Below are 19,424 nucleotides of genomic sequence, written 5' to 3' on the forward strand. Positions count from 1 at the left end.
GGCTTCTCTCCAGTGTGAACTTGCTGGTGTTTCTGCAGTTTGGATGACTGAATGAATCCCTTCCATCACACAGAGCAGGTGAACGGCCTCTCTCCAGTGTGAATTAACCGGTGTTTCTGCAGGTTGGTTGACCGAATTAATCCCTTAAAAACACACAGAGCAGGTGAACAGCCACTTTCCAGTGTGAACTAGCTGGTGTGTTTGCAGGTTGGATGACTGAATGAATCCCGTTCTACACACAGAGCAGGTGGACGGCCTCTCTCCAGTGTGAACTTTATTGTGTTTCTGCAGTTTGGATGACTGAATGAATCCCTTCCTACACACAGAGCAGGTGAACGGCCTCTCTCCAGTGTGAACTAGCTTGTGTTTCTGCAGGTTGGGTGACTGAATGAATCCCTTCCCACAGACAGTGCAGATGAATGGCCTCTCTCCAGTGTTAACTTGCTTGTGTTTCTGCAGTTTGGATGACTGAATGAATCCCTTCCTGCACACAGAGCAGGTGATTGGCCTCTCTCCAGTGTGAACTATCTTGTGTTTCTGCAGGTTGCATGACTGAATGTATCCCTTCCCACAGACAGTGCAGATGAATGGCCTCTCTCCAGTCTGTAATAACTGGTGTTTCTGCAGGTTGGATAACTGAATGAATCCCTTCTTGCACACAGAGCAGGTGAACGGCTTCTCTCCAGTGTGAACTTGCTTGTGTTTCTGCAGTTTGGATGACTGAATGAATCCCTTCCAACACACAGAGCAGGTGAACGGCTTCTCTCCAGTGTGAACTTGCTGGTGTTTCTGCAGTTTGGATGACTGAATGAATCCCTTCCATCACACAGAGCAGGTGAACGGCTTCTCTCCAGTGTGAACTGGCTTGTGTTTGTGCACGTTGGATGACTGAATGAATCCCGTCCTACACAGAGAGCAGGTGAATGCCCTCTCTCCAGTGTGAACTAGCTGGTGTTTCTGCAGGTTGGATGACTGAGTGAACCCCTTCCTACATAGAGAGCAGGTGAACGGCCTCTCTCCAGTGTGAACTGGCTTGTGTTTGTGCACGTTGGATGACTGAATGAAACCCTTCCAACACACAGAGCAGAAGGACGGCCTCTCTACTGTGCGAACTTGCTGGTGTTTCTGCAGGTTGCATGACTGAATGAATCCCGTCCTACACAGAGAGCAGGTGAACGGCCTCACTGCAGTGTGAATTTCCTTGTGTTTCTGCAGGTTGGATGACTGAATGAATCCCTTCCTGCACACAGAGCAGGTGAACAGCCTCTCTCCAGTGTGAACTTGCTTGTGTTTCTGTAGTTTGGATGACTGAGTGAATCCCTTTCTACTCAGAGAGCAGGTGAATGGCCTCTCTCCAGTTTGAACTAGCTTGTGTTTCTGCAGGTTGGATGACTCAGCGAATCCCTTCCTACACAGAGAGCAGGTGAATGCCCTCTCTCCAGTGTTAACTAGCTGGTGTTTCTGCGGGTTGAATGACTGAATGAAACCCTTCCAACACACAGAGCAGACAAACGGCCTCTTTTCAGTGCGAACTTGCTGGTGTTTCTGCAGGTTGGATGACTGAATGAATCCCTTCCTACACACAGAGCAGGTGAACGGCCTCTATCCAGTGTTAAATAGCTGGTGTTTCTGCAGTTTGGATGACAGAGTGAATCCATTCCCACACACAGAGAGCAGGTGAACGGCCTCTCTCCAGTTTGAACTAGCTGGTGTTCCTGCAGGTTGGTTGACTGAATGAATCCCTTCCAACACACAGAGCAGGTGAACGGCCTCTCACCAGTGGGAACTGGCTTGTGTTTCTGCAGGTTGCATGATTGAATGAATCCCTTCCCACATACAGTGCAGATGAACGGCCTCACTCCAATCTTAACTAGATGGTGTTTCTGCAGTTTGGATGACTGAGTGAATCCCTTCCTACACAGAGAGCAGGTGAATGTCCTCTCTCCAGCTTGAACTAGCTGGTGTTTCTGCAGGTTGGATGACTGAATGAATCCGTTCCAACACACAGAGCAGGTGAATGCCCTCTCTCCAGTGTGAACTTCCTTGTGTTTCTTCATGTTGCATGACTGAATGTATCCCTTCCTGCACAGAGAGCAGGTGAACTGCCTCTATCCAGTGTGAACATGCTTGTGTTTCTGCAGGATGGATAACTGAATGAATCCCTTCCTACACACAGAGCAGGTGAACAGCCTCTCTCCAGTGTGAATTAGCTGGTATTTCTGCAAGTTTCCTGACTGAATGAATCCCTTCCTACACACAGAGCAGGTGAACGGCCTCTCTCCAGTGTGAATTAACCGGTGTTTCTGCAGGTTGGTTGACCGAATTAATCCCTTAAAAACACACAGAGCAGGTGAACAGCCACTTTCCAGTGTGATTTTGCTTGTGTTTCTGCAGGTTGCATGACTGAATGAATCCCTTTCCACAGACAGTGCAGATTAATGGCCTCTCTCCAGTGTTAACTTGCCTGTGTTTCTGCAGTTTGGATGACTGAATGAATCCGTTCCAACACACAGAGCAGGTGATTGGCCTCTCTCCAGTGTGAACTAGCTTGTGTTTCTGCAGGTTGCATAACTGAATGAATCCCTTCCCACAGACAGTGCAGATGAATGGCCTCTCTCCAGTGTTAACTTGCTTGTGTTTCTGCAGTTTGGAAGACTGAATGAATCCCTTCCTGCACACAGAGCAGGTGAACGGCCTCTCTCCAGTGTGAACTGGCTTGTGTTTGTGCACGTTGGATGACTGAATGAAACCCTTCCAACACACAGAGCAGACGAACGGCCTCTCTCCCGTGCGAACTTGCTGGTGTTTCTGCTGGTTGGATGACTGAATGAATCCCGTCCTACACAGAGAGCAGGTGAATGGCCTCTCTCCAGTGTGAACTAGCTGGTGTTTCTGCAGGTTGGATGACTGAGTGAACCCCTTCCTACATAGAGAGCAGGTGAACGGCCTCTCTCCAGTGTGAACCTGCTTGTGTTTCTGCAGGTAGGATGACTGAATGAATCCCTTTCTACACAGAGAGCAGTTGAATGGCCTCTATCGAGTGTGAACTTGCTTGTGTTTCTGCAGGATGGATGACTGAATGAATCCCTTCCTACACACAGAGCAGGTGAACGGCCTCTCTCCAGTGTGAACTAACTGGTGTTTCTGCAGGTTGGTTGACCAAATTAATCCCTTAAAAACACACAGAGCAGGTGAACAGCCACTTTCCAGTGTGAACTTGCTTGTGTTTCTGCAGGTTGGATGACTGAATGAATCCGTTCCAACACACAGAGCAGGGGAACAGCTTCTCTCCAGTGTGAACTAGCTGGTGTGTCTGCAGGTTGGATAACTGAATGAATCCCGTCCTACACAGAGAGCAGGTGGACGGCCTCTCTCCAGTTTGAACGAGCTTGTGTTTCTGCAGGTTGGATGACTGAATGAATCCCTTCCTACACACAGAGCAGGTGAACGGCCTATCTCCAGTGTGAACTAGCTTGTGTTTCTGCAGGTTGGGTGACTGAATGAATCCCTTCCCACAGACAGTGCAGATGAATGGCCTCTCTCCAGTGTTAACTTGCTTGTGTTTCTGCAGTTTGGATGACTGAATGAATCCCTTCCTGCACACAGAGCAGGTGATTGGCCTCTCTCCAGTGTGAACTATCTTGTGTTTCTGTAGGTTGCATGACTGAATGTATCCCTTCCCACAGACAGTGCAGATGAATGGCCTCTCTCCAGTCTGTAATAACTGGTGTTTCTGCAGGTTGGATAACTGAATGAATCCCTTCTTGCACACAGAGCAGGTGAACGGCTTCTCTCCAGTGTGAACTTGCTGGTGTTTCTGCAGTTTGGATGACTGAATGAATCCCTTCCATCACACAGAGCAGGTGAACGGCTTCTCTCCAGTGTGAACTGGCTTGTGTTTGTGCACGTTGGATGACTGAATGAATCCCGTCCTACACAGAGAGCAGGTGAATGCCCTCTCTCCAGTGTGAACTAGCTGGTGTTTCTGCAGGTTGTATGACTGAGTGAACCCCTTCCTACATAGAGAGCAGGTGAATGGCCTCTCTCCAGTGTGAACCTGCTTGTGTTTCTGCAGGTAGGATGACTGAATGAATCCCTTCCTACACACAGAGCAGGTGAACGGCTTCTCTCCAGTGTGAACTGGCTTGTGTTTGTGCACGTTGGATGACTGAATGAAACCCTTCCAACACACAGAGCAGAAGGACGGCCTCTCTACTGTGCGAACTTGCTGGTGTTTCTGCAGGTTGCATGACTGAATGAATCCCGTCCTACACAGAGAGCAGGTGAACGGCCTGACTGCAGTGTGAATTTCCTTGTGTTTCTGCAGGTTGGATGACTGAATGAATCCCTTCCTGCACACAGAGCAGGTGAACAGCCTCTCTCCAGTGTGAACTTGCTTGTGTTTCTGTAGTTTGGATGACTGAGTGAATCCCTTTCTACTCAGAGAGCAGGTGAATGGCCTCTCTCCAGTTTGAACTAGCTTGTGTTTCTGCAGGTTGGATGACTCAGCGAATCCCTTCCTACACAGAGAGCAGGTGAATGCCCTCTCTCCAGTGTTAACTAGCTGGTGTTTCTGCGGGTTGAATGACTGAATGAAACCCTTCCAACACACAGAGCAGACAAACGGCCTCTTTTCAGTGCGAACTTGCTGGTGTTTCTGCAGGTTGGATGACTGAATGAATCCCTTCCTACACACAGAGCAGGTGAACGGCCTCTATCCAGTGTTAAATAGCTGGTGTTTCTGCAGTTTGGATGACAGAGTGAATCCATTCCCACACACAGAGAGCAGGTGAACGGCCTCTCTCCAGTTTGAACTAGCTGGTGTTCCTGCAGGTTGGTTGACTGAATGAATCCCTTCCAACACACAGAGCAGGTGAACGGCCTCTCACCAGTGGGAACTGGCTTGTGTTTCTGCAGGTTGCATGATTGAATGAATCCCTTCCCACATACAGTGCAGATGAACGGCCTCACTTCAATCTTAACTAGATGGTGTTTCTGCAGTTTGGATGACTGAGTGAATCCCTTCCTACACAGAGAGCAGGTGAATGTCCTCTCTCCAGCTTGAACTAGCTGGTGTTTCTGCAGGTTGGATGACTGAATGAATCCGTTCCAACACACAGAGCAGGTGAATGCCCTCTCTCCAGTGTGAACTTCCTTGTGTTTCTTCATGTTGCATGACTGAATGTATCCCTTCCTGCACAGAGAGCAGGTGAACTGCCTCTATCCAGTGTGAACTTGCTTGTGTTTCTGCAGGATGGATAACTGAATGAATCCCTTCCTACACACAGAGCAGGTGAACAGCCTCACTCCAGTGTGAATTAGCTGGTATTTCTGCAAGTTTCATGACTGAATGAATCCCTTCCTACACACAGAGCAGGTGAACGGCCTCTCTCCAGTGTGAATTAACCGGTGTTTGTGCAGGTTGGTTGACCGAATTAATCCCTTAAAAACACACAGAGCAGGTGAACAGCCACTTTCCAGTGTGATTTTGCTTGTGTTTCTGCAGGTTGCATAACTGAATGAATCCCTTTCCACAGACAGTGCAGATGAATGGCCTCTCTCCAGTGTGAACTTTATTGTGTTTCTGCAGTTTGGATGACTGAATGAATCCCTTCCTACACACAGAGCAGGTGAACGGCCTCTCTCCAGTGTGAACTAGCTTGTGTTTCTGCAGGTTGGGTGACTGAATGAATCCCTTTCCACAGACAGTGCAGATGAATGGCCTCTCTCCAGTGTGAACTTTATTGTGTTTCTGCAGTTTGGATGACTGAATGAATCCCTTCCTACACACAGAGCAGGTGAACGGCCTCTCTCCAGTGTGAACTAGCTTGTGTTTCTGCAGGTTGGGTGACTGAATGAATCCCTTCCCACAGACAGTGCAGATGAATGGCCTCTCTCCAGTGTTAACTTGCTTGTGTTTCTGCAGTTTGGATGACTGAATGAATCCCTTCCTGCACACAGAGCAGGTGATTGGCCTCTCTCCAGTGTGAACTATCTTGTGTTTCTGCAGGTTGCATGACTGAATGTATCCCTTCCCACAGACAGTGCAGATGAATGGCCTCTCTCCAGTCTGTAATAACTGGTGTTTCTGCAGGTTGGATAACTGAATGAATCCCTTCTTGCACACAGAGCAGGTGAACGGCTTCTCTCCAGTGTGAACTTGCTTGTGTTTCTGCAGTTTGGATGACTGAATGAATCCCTTCCAACACACAGAGCAGGTGAACGGCTTCTCTCCAGTGTGAACTTGCTGGTGTTTCTGCAGTTTGGATGACTGAATGAATCCCTTCCATCACACAGAGCAGGTGAACGGCTTCTCTCCAGTGTGAACTGGCTTGTGTTTGTGCACGTTGGATGACTGAATGAATCCCGTCCTACACAGAGAGCAGGTGAATGCCCTCTCTCCAGTGTGAACTAGCTGGTGTTTCTGCAGGTTGGATGACTGAGTGAACCCCTTCCTACATAGAGAGCAGGTGAACGGCCTCTCTCCAGTGTGAACTGGCTTGTGTTTGTGCACGTTGGATGACTGAATGAAACCCTTCCAACACACAGAGCAGAAGGACGGCCTCTCTACTGTGCGAACTTGCTGGTGTTTCTGCAGGTTGCATGACTGAATGAATCCCGTCCTACACAGAGAGCAGGTGAACGGCCTCACTGCAGTGTGAATTTCCTTGTGTTTCTGCAGGTTGGATGACTGAATGAATCCCTTCCTGCACACAGAGCAGGTGAACAGCCTCTCTCCAGTGTGAACTTGCTTGTGTTTCTGCAGTTTGGATGACTGAATGAATCCCTTCCTACACACAGAGCAGGTGAACGGCCTCTCTCCAGTGTGAACTAGCTTGTGTTTCTGCAGGTTGGGTGACTGAATGAATCCCTTTCCACAGACAGTGCAGATGAATGGCCTCTCTCCAGTGTGAACTTTATTGTGTTTCTGCACGTTGGATGACTGAATGAAACCCTTCCAACACACAGAGCAGAAGGACGGCCTCTCTACTGTGCGAACTTGCTGGTGTTTCTGCAGGTTGCATGACTGAATGAATCCCGTCCTACACAGAGAGCAGGTGAACGGCCTGACTGCAGTGTGAATTTCCTTGTGTTTCTGCAGGTTGGATGACTGAATGAATCCCTTCCTGCACACAGAGCAGGTGAACAGCCTCTCTCCAGTGTGAACTTGCTTGTGTTTCTGTAGTTTGGATGACTGAGTGAATCCCTTTCTACTCAGAGAGCAGGTGAATGGCCTCTCTCCAGTTTGAACTAGCTTGTGTTTCTGCAGGTTGGATGACTCAGCGAATCCCTTCCTACACAGAGAGCAGGTGAATGCCCTCTCTCCAGTGTTAACTAGCTGGTGTTTCTGCGGGTTGAATGACTGAATGAAACCCTTCCAACACACAGAGCAGACAAACGGCCTCTTTTCAGTGCGAACTTGCTGGTGTTTCTGCAGGTTGGATGACTGAATGAATCCCTTCCTACACACAGAGCAGGTGAACGGCCTCTATCCAGTGTTAAATAGCTGGTGTTTCTGCAGTTTGGATGACAGAGTGAATCCATTCCCACACACAGAGAGCAGGTGAACGGCCTCTCTCCAGTTTGAACTAGCTGGTGTTCCTGCAGGTTGGTTGACTGAATGAATCCCTTCCAACACACAGAGCAGGTGAACGGCCTCTCACCAGTGGGAACTGGCTTGTGTTTCTGCAGGTTGCATGATTGAATGAATCCCTTCCCACATACAGTGCAGATGAACGGCCTCACTTCAATCTTAACTAGATGGTGTTTCTGCAGTTTGGATGACTGAGTGAATCCCTTCCTACACAGAGAGCAGGTGAATGTCCTCTCTCCAGCTTGAACTAGCTGGTGTTTCTGCAGGTTGGATGACTGAATGAATCCGTTCCAACACACAGAGCAGGTGAATGCCCTCTCTCCAGTGTGAACTTCCTTGTGTTTCTTCATGTTGCATGACTGAATGTATCCCTTCCTGCACAGAGAGCAGGTGAACTGCCTCTATCCAGTGTGAACTTGCTTGTGTTTCTGCAGGATGGATAACTGAATGAATCCCTTCCTACACACAGAGCAGGTGAACAGCCTCACTCCAGTGTGAATTAGCTGGTATTTCTGCAAGTTTCATGACTGAATGAATCCCTTCCTACACACAGAGCAGGTGAACGGCCTCTCTCCAGTGTGAATTAACCGGTGTTTGTGCAGGTTGGTTGACCGAATTAATCCCTTAAAAACACACAGAGCAGGTGAACAGCCACTTTCCAGTGTGATTTTGCTTGTGTTTCTGCAGGTTGCATAACTGAATGAATCCCTTTCCACAGACAGTGCAGATGAATGGCCTCTCTCCAGTGTGAACTTTATTGTGTTTCTGCAGTTTGGATGACTGAATGAATCCCTTCCTACACACAGAGCAGGTGAACGGCCTCTCTCCAGTGTGAACTAGCTTGTGTTTCTGCAGGTTGGGTGACTGAATGAATCCCTTTCCACAGACAGTGCAGATGAATGGCCTCTCTCCAGTGTGAACTTTATTGTGTTTCTGCAGTTTGGATGACTGAATGAATCCCTTCCTACACACAGAGCAGGTGAACGGCCTCTCTCCAGTGTGAACTAGCTTGTGTTTCTGCAGGTTGGGTGACTGAATGAATCCCTTCCCACAGACAGTGCAGATGAATGGCCTCTCTCCAGTGTTAACTTGCTTGTGTTTCTGCAGTTTGGATGACTGAATGAATCCCTTCCTGCACACAGAGCAGGTGATTGGCCTCTCTCCAGTGTGAACTATCTTGTGTTTCTGCAGGTTGCATGACTGAATGTATCCCTTCCCACAGACAGTGCAGATGAATGGCCTCTCTCCAGTCTGTAATAACTGGTGTTTCTGCAGGTTGGATAACTGAATGAATCCCTTCTTGCACACAGAGCAGGTGAACGGCTTCTCTCCAGTGTGAACTTGCTTGTGTTTCTGCAGTTTGGATGACTGAATGAATCCCTTCCAACACACAGAGCAGGTGAACGGCTTCTCTCCAGTGTGAACTTGCTGGTGTTTCTGCAGTTTGGATGACTGAATGAATCCCTTCCATCACACAGAGCAGGTGAACGGCTTCTCTCCAGTGTGAACTGGCTTGTGTTTGTGCACGTTGGATGACTGAATGAATCCCGTCCTACACAGAGAGCAGGTGAATGCCCTCTCTCCAGTGTGAACTAGCTGGTGTTTCTGCAGGTTGGATGACTGAGTGAACCCCTTCCTACATAGAGAGCAGGTGAACGGCCTCTCTCCAGTGTGAACTGGCTTGTGTTTGTGCACGTTGGATGACTGAATGAAACCCTTCCAACACACAGAGCAGAAGGACGGCCTCTCTACTGTGCGAACTTGCTGGTGTTTCTGCAGGTTGCATGACTGAATGAATCCCGTCCTACACAGAGAGCAGGTGAACGGCCTCACTGCAGTGTGAATTTCCTTGTGTTTCTGCAGGTTGGATGACTGAATGAATCCCTTCCTGCACACAGAGCAGGTGAACAGCCTCTCTCCAGTGTGAACTTGCTTGTGTTTCTGTAGTTTGGATGACTGAGTGAATCCCTTTCTACTCAGAGAGCAGGTGAATGGCCTCTCTCCAGTTTGAACTAGCTTGTGTTTCTGCAGGTTGGATGACTCAGCGAATCCCTTCCTACACAGAGAGCAGGTGAATGCCCTCTCTCCAGTGTTAACTACCTGGTGTTTCTGCGGGTTGAATGACTGAATGAAACCCTTCCAACACACAGAGCAGACAAACGGCCTCTTTTCAGTGCGAACTTGCTGGTGTTTCTGCAGGTTGGATGACTGAATGAATCCCTTCCTACACACAGAGCAGGTGAACGGCCTCTATCCAGTGTTAAATAGCTGGTGTTTCTGCAGTTTGGATGACAGAGTGAATCCATTCCCACACACAGAGAGCAGGTGAACGGCCTCTCTCCAGTTTGAACTAGCTGGTGTTCCTGCAGGTTGGTTGACTGAATGAATCCCTTCCAACACACAGAGCAGGTGAACGGCCTCTCACCAGTGGGAACTGGCTTGTGTTTCTGCAGGTTGCATGATTGAATGAATCCCTTCCCACATACAGTGCAGATGAACGGCCTCACTCCAATCTTAACTAGATGGTGTTTCTGCAGTTTGGATGACTGAGTGAATCCCTTCCTACACAGAGAGCAGGTGAATGTCCTCTCTCCAGCTTGAACTAGCTGGTGTTTCTGCAGGTTGGATGACTGAATGAATCCGTTCCAACACACAGAGCAGGTGAATGCCCTCTCTCCAGTGTGAACTTCCTTGTGTTTCTTCATGTTGCATGACTGAATGTATCCCTTCCTGCACAGAGAGCAGGTGAACTGCCTCTATCCAGTGTGAACATGCTTGTGTTTCTGCAGGATGGATAACTGAATGAATCCCTTCCTACACACAGAGCAGGTGAACAGCCTCTCTCCAGTGTGAATTAGCTGGTATTTCTGCAAGTTTCCTGACTGAATGAATCCCTTCCTACACACAGAGCAGGTGAACGGCCTCTCTCCAGTGTGAATTAACCGGTGTTTCTGCAGGTTGGTTGACCGAATTAATCCCTTAAAAACACACAGAGCAGGTGAACAGCCACTTTCCAGTGTGATTTTGCTTGTGTTTCTGCAGGTTGCATGACTGAATGAATCCCTTTCCACAGACAGTGCAGATTAATGGCCTCTCTCCAGTGTTAACTTGCCTGTGTTTCTGCAGTTTGGATGACTGAATGAATCCGTTCCAACACACAGAGCAGGTGATTGGCCTCTCTCCAGTGTGAACTAGCTTGTGTTTCTGCAGGTTGCATAACTGAATGAATCCCTTCCCACAGACAGTGCAGATGAATGGCCTCTCTCCAGTGTTAACTTGCTTGTGTTTCTGCAGTTTGGAAGACTGAATGAATCCCTTCCTGCACACAGAGCAGGTGAACGGCCTCTCTCCAGTGTGAACTGGCTTGTGTTTGTGCACGTTGGATGACTGAATGAAACCCTTCCAACACACAGAGCAGACGAATGGCCTCTCTCCCGTGCGAACTTGCTGGTGTTTCTGCTGGTTGGATGACTGAATGAATCCCGTCCTACACAGAGAGCAGGTGAATGGCCTCTCTCCAGTGTGAACTAGCTGGTGTTTCTGCAGGTTGGATGACTGAGTGAACCCCTTCCTACATAGAGAGCAGGTGAACGGCCTCTCTCCAGTGTGAACCTGCTTGTGTTTCTGCAGGTAGGATGACTGAATGAATCCCTTTCTACACAGAGAGCAGTTGAATGGCCTCTATCGAGTGTGAACTTGCTTGTGTTTCTGCAGGATGGATGACTGAATGAATCCCTTCCTACACACAGAGCAGGTGAACGGCCTCTCTCCAGTGTGAACTAACTGGTGTTTCTGCAGGTTGGTTGACCAAATTAATCCCTTAAAAACACACAGAGCAGGTGAACAGCCACTTTCCAGTGTGAACTTGCTTGTGTTTCTGCAGGTTGGATGACTGAATGAATCCGTTCCAACACACAGAGCAGGGGAACAGCTTCTCTCCAGTGTGAACTAGCTGGTGTGTCTGCAGGTTGGATAACTGAATGAATCCCGTCCTACACAGAGAGCAGGTGGACGGCCTCTCTCCAGTTTGAACGAGCTTGTGTTTCTGCAGGTTGGATGACTGAATGAATCTCTTCCTACACACAGAGCAGGTGAACGGCCTATCTCCAGTGTGAACTAGCTTGTGTTTCTGCAGGTTGGGTGACTGAATGAATCCCTTCCCACAGACAGTGCAGATGAATGGCCTCTCTCCAGTGTTAACTTGCTTGTGTTTCTGCAGTTTGGATGACTGAATGAATCCCTTCCTGCACACAGAGCAGGTGATTGGCCTCTCTCCAGTGTGAACTATCTTGTGTTTCTGTAGGTTGCATGACTGAATGTATCCCTTCCCACAGACAGTGCAGATGAATGGCCTCTCTCCAGTCTGTAATAACTGGTGTTTCTGCAGGTTGGATAACTGAATGAATCCCTTCTTGCACACAGAGCAGGTGAACGGCTTCTCTCCAGTGTGAACTTGCTGGTGTTTCTGCAGTTTGGATGACTGAATGAATCCCTTCCATCACACAGAGCAGGTGAACGGCTTCTCTCCAGTGTGAACTGGCTTGTGTTTGTGCACGTTGGATGACTGAATGAATCCCGTCCTACACAGAGAGCAGGTGAATGCCCTCTCTCCAGTGTGAACTAGCTGGTGTTTCTGCAGGTTGTATGACTGAGTGAACCCCTTCCTACATAGAGAGCAGGTGAATGGCCTCTCTCCAGTGTGAACCTGCTTGTGTTTCTGCAGGTAGGATGACTGAATGAATCCCTTCCTACACACAGAGCAGGTGAACGGCTTCTCTCCAGTGTGAACTGGCTTGTGTTTGTGCACGTTGGATGACTGAATGAAACCCTTCCAACACACAGAGCAGAAGGACGGCCTCTCTACTGTGCGAACTTGCTGGTGTTTCTGCAGGTTGCATGACTGAATGAATCCCGTCCTACACAGAGAGCAGGTGAACGGCCTGACTGCAGTGTGAATTTCCTTGTGTTTCTGCAGGTTGGATGACTGAATGAATCCCTTCCTGCACACAGAGCAGGTGAACAGCCTCTCTCCAGTGTGAACTTGCTTGTGTTTCTGTAGTTTGGATGACTGAGTGAATCCCTTTCTACTCAGAGAGCAGGTGAATGGCCTCTCTCCAGTTTGAACTAGCTTGTGTTTCTGCAGGTTGGATGACTCAGCGAATCCCTTCCTACACAGAGAGCAGGTGAATGCCCTCTCTCCAGTGTTAACTAGCTGGTGTTTCTGCGGGTTGAATGACTGAATGAAACCCTTCCAACACACAGAGCAGACAAACGGCCTCTTTTCAGTGCGAACTTGCTGGTGTTTCTGCAGGTTGGATGACTGAATGAATCCCTTCCTACACACAGAGCAGGTGAACGGCCTCTATCCAGTGTTAAATAGCTGGTGTTTCTGCAGTTTGGTTGACTGAATGAATCCCTTCCAACACACAGAGCAGGTGAACGGCCTCTCACCAGTGGGAACTGGCTTGTGTTTCTGCAGGTTGCATGATTGAATGAATCCCTTCCCACATACAGTGCAGATGAACGGCCTCACTTCAATCTTAACTAGATGGTGTTTCTGCAGTTTGGATGACTGAGTGAATCCCTTCCTACACAGAGAGCAGGTGAATGTCCTCTCTCCAGCTTGAACTAGCTGGTGTTTCTGCAGGTTGGATGACTGAATGAATCCGTTCCAACACACAGAGCAGGTGAATGCCCTCTCTCCAGTGTGAACTTCCTTGTGTTTCTTCATGTTGCATGACTGAATGTATCCCTTCCTGCACAGAGAGCAGGTGAACTGCCTCTATCCAGTGTGAACTTGCTTGTGTTTCTGCAGGATGGATAACTGAATGAATCCCTTCCTACACACAGAGCAGGTGAACAGCCTCACTCCAGTGTGAATTAGCTGGTATTTCTGCAAGTTTCATGACTGAATGAATCCCTTCCTACACACAGAGCAGGTGAACGGCCTCTCTCCAGTGTGAATTAACCGGTGTTTGTGCAGGTTGGTTGACCAAATTAATCCCTTAAAAACACACAGAGCAGGTGAACAGCCACTTTCCAGTGTGATTTTGCTTGTGTTTCTGCAGGTTGCATGACCGAATGAATCCCTTTCCACAGACAGTGCAGATGAATGGCCTCTCTCCAGTGTTAACTTGCTTGTGTTTCTGCAGGTTGGATGACTGAATGAATCCCTTCCTGCACACAGAGCAGGTGAACAGCCTCTCTCCAGTGTGAACTTGCTTGTGTTTCTGTAGTTTGGATGACTGAGTGAATCCCTTTCTACTCAGAGAGCAGGTGAATGGCCTCTCTCCAGTTTGAACTAGCTTGTGTTTCTGCAGGTTGGATGACTCAGCGAATCCCTTCCTACACAGAGAGCAGGTGAATGCCCTCTCTCCAGTGTTAACTAGCTGGTGTTTCTGCGGGTTGAATGACTGAATGAAACCCTTCCAACACACAGAGCAGACAAACGGCCTCTTTTCAGTGCGAACTTGCTGGTGTTTCTGCAGGTTGGATGACTGAATGAATCCCTTCCTACACACAGAGCAGGTGAACGGCCTCTATCCAGTGTTAAATAGCTGGTGTTTCTGCAGTTTGGATGACAGAGTGAATCCATTCCCACACACAGAGAGCAGGTGAACGGCCTCTCTCCAGTTTGAACTAGCTGGTGTTCCTGCAGGTTGGTTGACTGAATGAATCCCTTCCAACACACAGAGCAGGTGAACGGCCTCTCACCAGTGGGAACTGGCTTGTGTTTCTGCAGGTTGCATGATTGAATGAATCCCTTCCCACATACAGTGCAGATGAACGGCCTCACTTCAATCTTAACTAGATGGTGTTTCTGCAGTTTGGATGACTGAGTGAATCCCTTCCTACACAGAGAGCAGGTGAATGTCCTCTCTCCAGCTTGAACTAGCTGGTGTTTCTGCAGGTTGGATGACTGAATGAATCCGTTCCAACACACAGAGCAGGTGAATGCCCTCTCTCCAGTGTGAACTTCCTTGTGTTTCTTCATGTTGCATGACTGAATGTATCCCTTCCTGCACAGAGAGCAGGTGAACTGCCTCTATCCAGTGTGAACTTGCTTGTGTTTCTGCAGGATGGATAACTGAATGAATCCCTTCCTACACACAGAGCAGGTGAACAGCCTCACTCCAGTGTGAATTAGCTGGTATTTCTGCAAGTTTCATGACTGAATGAATCCCTTCCTACACACAGAGCAGGTGAACGGCCTCTCTCCAGTGTGAATTAACCGGTGTTTGTGCAGGTTGGTTGACCGAATTAATCCCTTAAAAACACACAGAGCAGGTGAACAGCCACTTTCCAGTGTGATTTTGCTTGTGTTTCTGCAGGTTGCATGACTGAATGAATCCCTTTCCACAGACAGTGCAGATGAATGGCCTCTCTCCAGTGTGAACTTTATTGTGTTTCTGCAGTTTGGATGACTGAATGAATCCCTTCCTACACACAGAGCAGGTGAACGGCCTCTCTCCAGTGTGAACTAGCTTGTGTTTCTGCAGGTTGGGTGACTGAATGAATCCCTTTCCACAGACAGTGCAGATGAATGGCCTCTCTCCAGTGTGAACTTTATTGTGTTTCTGCAGTTTGGATGACTGAATGAATCCCTTCCTACACACAGAGCAGGTGAACGGCCTCTCTCCAGTGTGAACTAGCTTGTGTTTCTGCAGGTTGGGTGACTGAATGAATCCCTTCCCACAGACAGTGCAGATGAATGGCCTCTCTCCAGTGTTAACTTGCTTGTGTTTCTGCAGTTTGGATGACTGAATGAATCCCTTCCTGCACACAGAGCAGGTGATTGGCCTCTCTCCAGTGTGAACTATCTTGTGTTTCTGCAGGTTGCATGACTGAATGTATCCCTTCCCACAGACAGTGCAGATGAATGGCCTCTCTCCAGTCTGTAATAACTGGTGTTTCTGCAGGTTGGATAACTGAATGAATCCCTTCTTGCACACAGAGCAGGTGAACGGCTTCTCTCCAGTGTGAACTTGCTTGTGTTTCTGCAGTTTGGATGACTGAATGAATCCCTTCCAACACACAGAGCAGGTGAACGGCTTCTCTCCAGTGTGAACTTGCTGGTGTTTCTGCAGTTTGGATGACTGAATGAATCCCTTCCATCACACAGAGCAGGTGAACGGCTTCTCTCCAGTGTGAACTGGCTTGTGTTTGTGCACGTTGGATGACTGAATGAATCCCGTCCTACACAGAGAGCAGGTGAATGCCCTCTCTCCAGTGTGAACTAGCTGGTGTTTCTGCAGGTTGGATGACTGAGTGAACCCCTTCCTACATACAGAGAGGGTGAACGGCCTCTCTCCAGTGTGAACCTGCTTGTGTTTGTGCACGTTGGATGACTGAATGAAACCCTTCCAACACACAGAGCAGAAGGACGGCCTCTCTACTGTGCGAACTTGCTGGTGTTTCTGCAGGTTGCATGACTGAATGAATCCCGTCCTACACAGAGAGCAGGTGAACGGCCTCACTGCAGTGTGAATTTCCTTGTGTTTCTGCAGGTTGGATGACTGAATGAATCCCGTCCTACACGGAGAGCAGGTGAACGGCCTCTCTGCAGTGTGAATTTCCTTGTGTTTCTGCAGGTTGGATGACTGAATGAATCCCTTCCTGCACACAGAGCAGGTGAACAGCCTCTCTCCAGTGTGAACTTGCTTGTGTTTCTGTAGTTTGGATGACTGAGTGAATCCCTTTCTACTCAGAGAGCAGGTGAATGGCCTCTCTCCAGTTTGAACTAGCTTGTGTTTCTGCAGGTTGGATGACTCAGCGAATCCCTTCCTACACAGAGAGCAGGTGAATGCCCTCTCTCCAGTGTTAACTAGCTGGTGTTTCTGCGGGTTGAATGACTGAATGAAACCCTTCCAACACACAGAGCAGACAAACGGCCTCTTTTCAGTGCGAACTTGCTGGTGTTTCTGCAGGTTGGATGACTGAATGAATCCCTTCCTACACAGAGAGCAGGTGAACGGCCTCTCTCCAGTTTGAACTAGCTGGTGTTCCTGCAGGTTGGTTGACTGAATGAATCCCTTCCAACACACAGAGCAGGTGAACGGCCTCTCACCAGTGGGAACTGGCTTGTGTTTCTGCAGGTTGCATGATTGAATGAATCCCTTCCCACATACAGTGCAGATGAACGGCCTCACTCCAATCTTAACTAGATGGTGTTTCTGCAGTTTGGATGACTGAGTGAATCCCTTCCTACACAGAGAGCAGGTGAATGTCCTCTCTCCAGCTTGAACTAGCTGGTGTTTCTGCAGGTTGGATGACTGAATGAATCCCTTCCTACACACAGAGCAGGTGAACGGCCTCTCTCCAGTGTGAACTAGCTTGTGTTTCTGCAGGTTGGGTGACTGAATGAATCCCTTCCCACAGACAGTGCAGATGAATGGCCTCTCTCCAGTGTTAACTTGCTTGTGTTTCTGCAGTTTGGATGACTGAATGAATCCCTTCCTGCACACAGAGCAGGTGATTGGCCTCTCTCCAGTGTGAACTATCTTGTGTTTCTGCAGGTTGCATGACTGAATGTATCCCTTCCCACAGACAGTGCAGATGAATGGCCTCTCTCCAGTCTGTAATAACTGGTGTTTCTGCAGGTTGGATAACTGAATGAATCCCTTCTTGCACACAGAGCAGGTGAACGGCTTCTCTCCAGTGTGAACCTGCTTGTGTTTCTGCAGTTTCGATGACTGAATGAATCCCTTCCAACACACAGAGCAGGTGAACGGCTTCTCTCCAGTGTGAACTTGCTGGTGTTTCTGCAGTTTGGATGACTGAATGAATCCCTTCCATCACACAGAGCAGGTGAACGGCTTCTCTCCAGTGTGAACTGGCTTGTGTTTGTGCACGTTGGATGACTGAATGAATCCCGTCCTACACAGAGAGCAGGTGAATGCCCTCTCTCCAGTGTGAACTAGCTGGTGTTTCTGCAGGTTGGATGACTGAGTGAACCCCTTCCTACATACAGAGAGGGTGAACGGCCTCTCTCCAGTGTGAACCTGCTTGTGTTTGTGCACGTTGGATGACTGAATGAAACCCTTCCAACACACAGAGCAGAAGGACGGCCTCTCTACTGTGCGAACTTGCTGGTGTTCCTGCAGGTTGCATGACTGAATGAATCCCGTCCTACACAGAGAGCAGGTGAACGGCCTCACTGCAGTGTGAATTTCCTTGTGTTTCTGCAGGTTGGATGACTGAATGAATCCCGTCCTACACGGAGAGCAGGTGAACGGCCTCTCTGCAGTGTGAATTTCCTTGTGTTTCTGCAGGTTGGATGACTGAATGAATCCCTTCCTGCACACAGAGCAGGTGAACAGCCTCTCTCCAGTGTGAACTTGCTTGTGTTTCTGTAGTTTGGATGACTGAGTGAATCCCTTTCTACTCAGAGAGCAGGTGAATGGCCTCTCTCCAGTTTGAACTAGCTTGTGTTTCTGCAGGTTGGATGACTCAGCGAATCCCTTCCTACACAGAGAGCAGGTGAATGCCCTCTCTCCAGTGTTAACTAGCTGGTGTTTCTGCGGGTTGAATGACTGAATGAAACCCTTCCAACACACAGAGCAGACAAACGGCCTCTTTTCAGTGCGAACTTGCTGGTGTTTCTGCAGGTTGGATGACTGAATGAATCCCTTCCTACACACAGAGCAGGTGAACGGCCTCTATCCAGTGTTAAATAGCTGGTGTTTCTGCAGTTTGGATGACAGAGTGAATCCATTCCCACACACAGAGAGCAGGTGAACGGCCTCTCTCCAGTTTGAACTAGCTGGTGTTCCTGCAGGTTGGTTGACTGAATGAATCCCTTCCAACACACAGAGCAGGTGAACGGCCTCTCACCAGTGGGAACTGGCTTGTGTTTCTGCAGGTTGCATGATTGAATGAATCCCTTCCCACATACAGTGCAGATGAACGGCCTCACTCCAATCTTAACTAGATGGTGTTTCTGCAGTTTGGATGACTGAGTGAATCCCTTCCTACACAGAGAGCAGGTGAATGTCCTCTCTCCAGCTTGAACTAGCTGGTGTTTCTGCAGGTTGGATGACTGAATGAATCCGTTCCAACACACAGAGCAGGTGAATGCCCTCTCTCCAGTGTGAACTTCCTTGTGTTTCTTCATGTTGCATGACTGAATGTATCCCTTCCTGCACAGAGAGCAGGTGAACTGCCTCTATCCAGTGTGAACTTGCTTGTGTTTCTGCAGGATGGATAACTGAATGAATCCCTTCCTACACACAGAGCAGATGAACAGCCTCACTCCAGTGTGAATTAGCTGGTATTTCTGCAAGTTTCCTGACTGAATGAATCCCTTCCTACAAACAGAGCAGGTGAACGGCCTCTCTCCAGTGTGAATTAACCGGTGTTTGTGCAGGTTGGTTGACCGAATTAATCCCTTAAAAACACGCAGAGCAGGTGAACAGCCACTTTCCAGTGTGAACTTGCTTGTGTTTCTGCAGGTTGGATGACTGAATGAATCCTTTCCCACACACAGAGCAGATGAATACCCTCTCTCCAGTGTGAACTTGCTGGTGTTTCTGCAGTTTGTATGACTGAATGAATCCGTTCCAACACACAGAGCAGGGGAACAGCTTCTCTCCAGTGTGAACTAGCTGGTGTGTCTGCAGGTTGGATAACTGAATGAATCCCGTCCTAGACAGAGAGCATGTGGACGGCCTCACTGCAGTGTGAATTTCCTTGTGTTTCTGCAGGTTGGATGACTGAATGAATCCCGTCCTACACGGAGAGCAGGTGAACGGCCTCTCTGCAGTGTGAATTTCCTTGTGTTTCTGCAGGTTGGATGACTGAATGAATCCCTTCCTGCACACAGAGCAGGTGA

At 48.6% G+C, this 19,424-nt stretch overlaps 1 protein-coding gene across 1 annotated transcript in view; it reads right to left on the reverse strand.

Annotated features, from left to right (window-relative positions):
* Positions 1-19,424, reverse strand: part of LOC140716251 (uncharacterized) — a 122,684-nt gene that overhangs the window by 7,796 nt on the left and 95,464 nt on the right. Inside the window, exons 7-8 of the mRNA XM_073028860.1 lie at positions 17,563-17,722; positions 15,883-16,011 (exon numbers count right to left, since the gene is read on the reverse strand). Of these exons, the coding sequence (XP_072884961.1) occupies positions 15,883-16,011; positions 17,563-17,722 (289 nt within the window). The remainder of the gene's footprint in view (positions 1-15,882; positions 16,012-17,562; positions 17,723-19,424) is intronic.

This window comes from Hemitrygon akajei, chromosome 25, assembly GCF_048418815.1.
Source record: "Hemitrygon akajei chromosome 25, sHemAka1.3, whole genome shotgun sequence".
In the NCBI taxonomy this organism is placed as follows: domain Eukaryota; kingdom Metazoa; phylum Chordata; class Chondrichthyes; order Myliobatiformes; family Dasyatidae; genus Hemitrygon; species Hemitrygon akajei.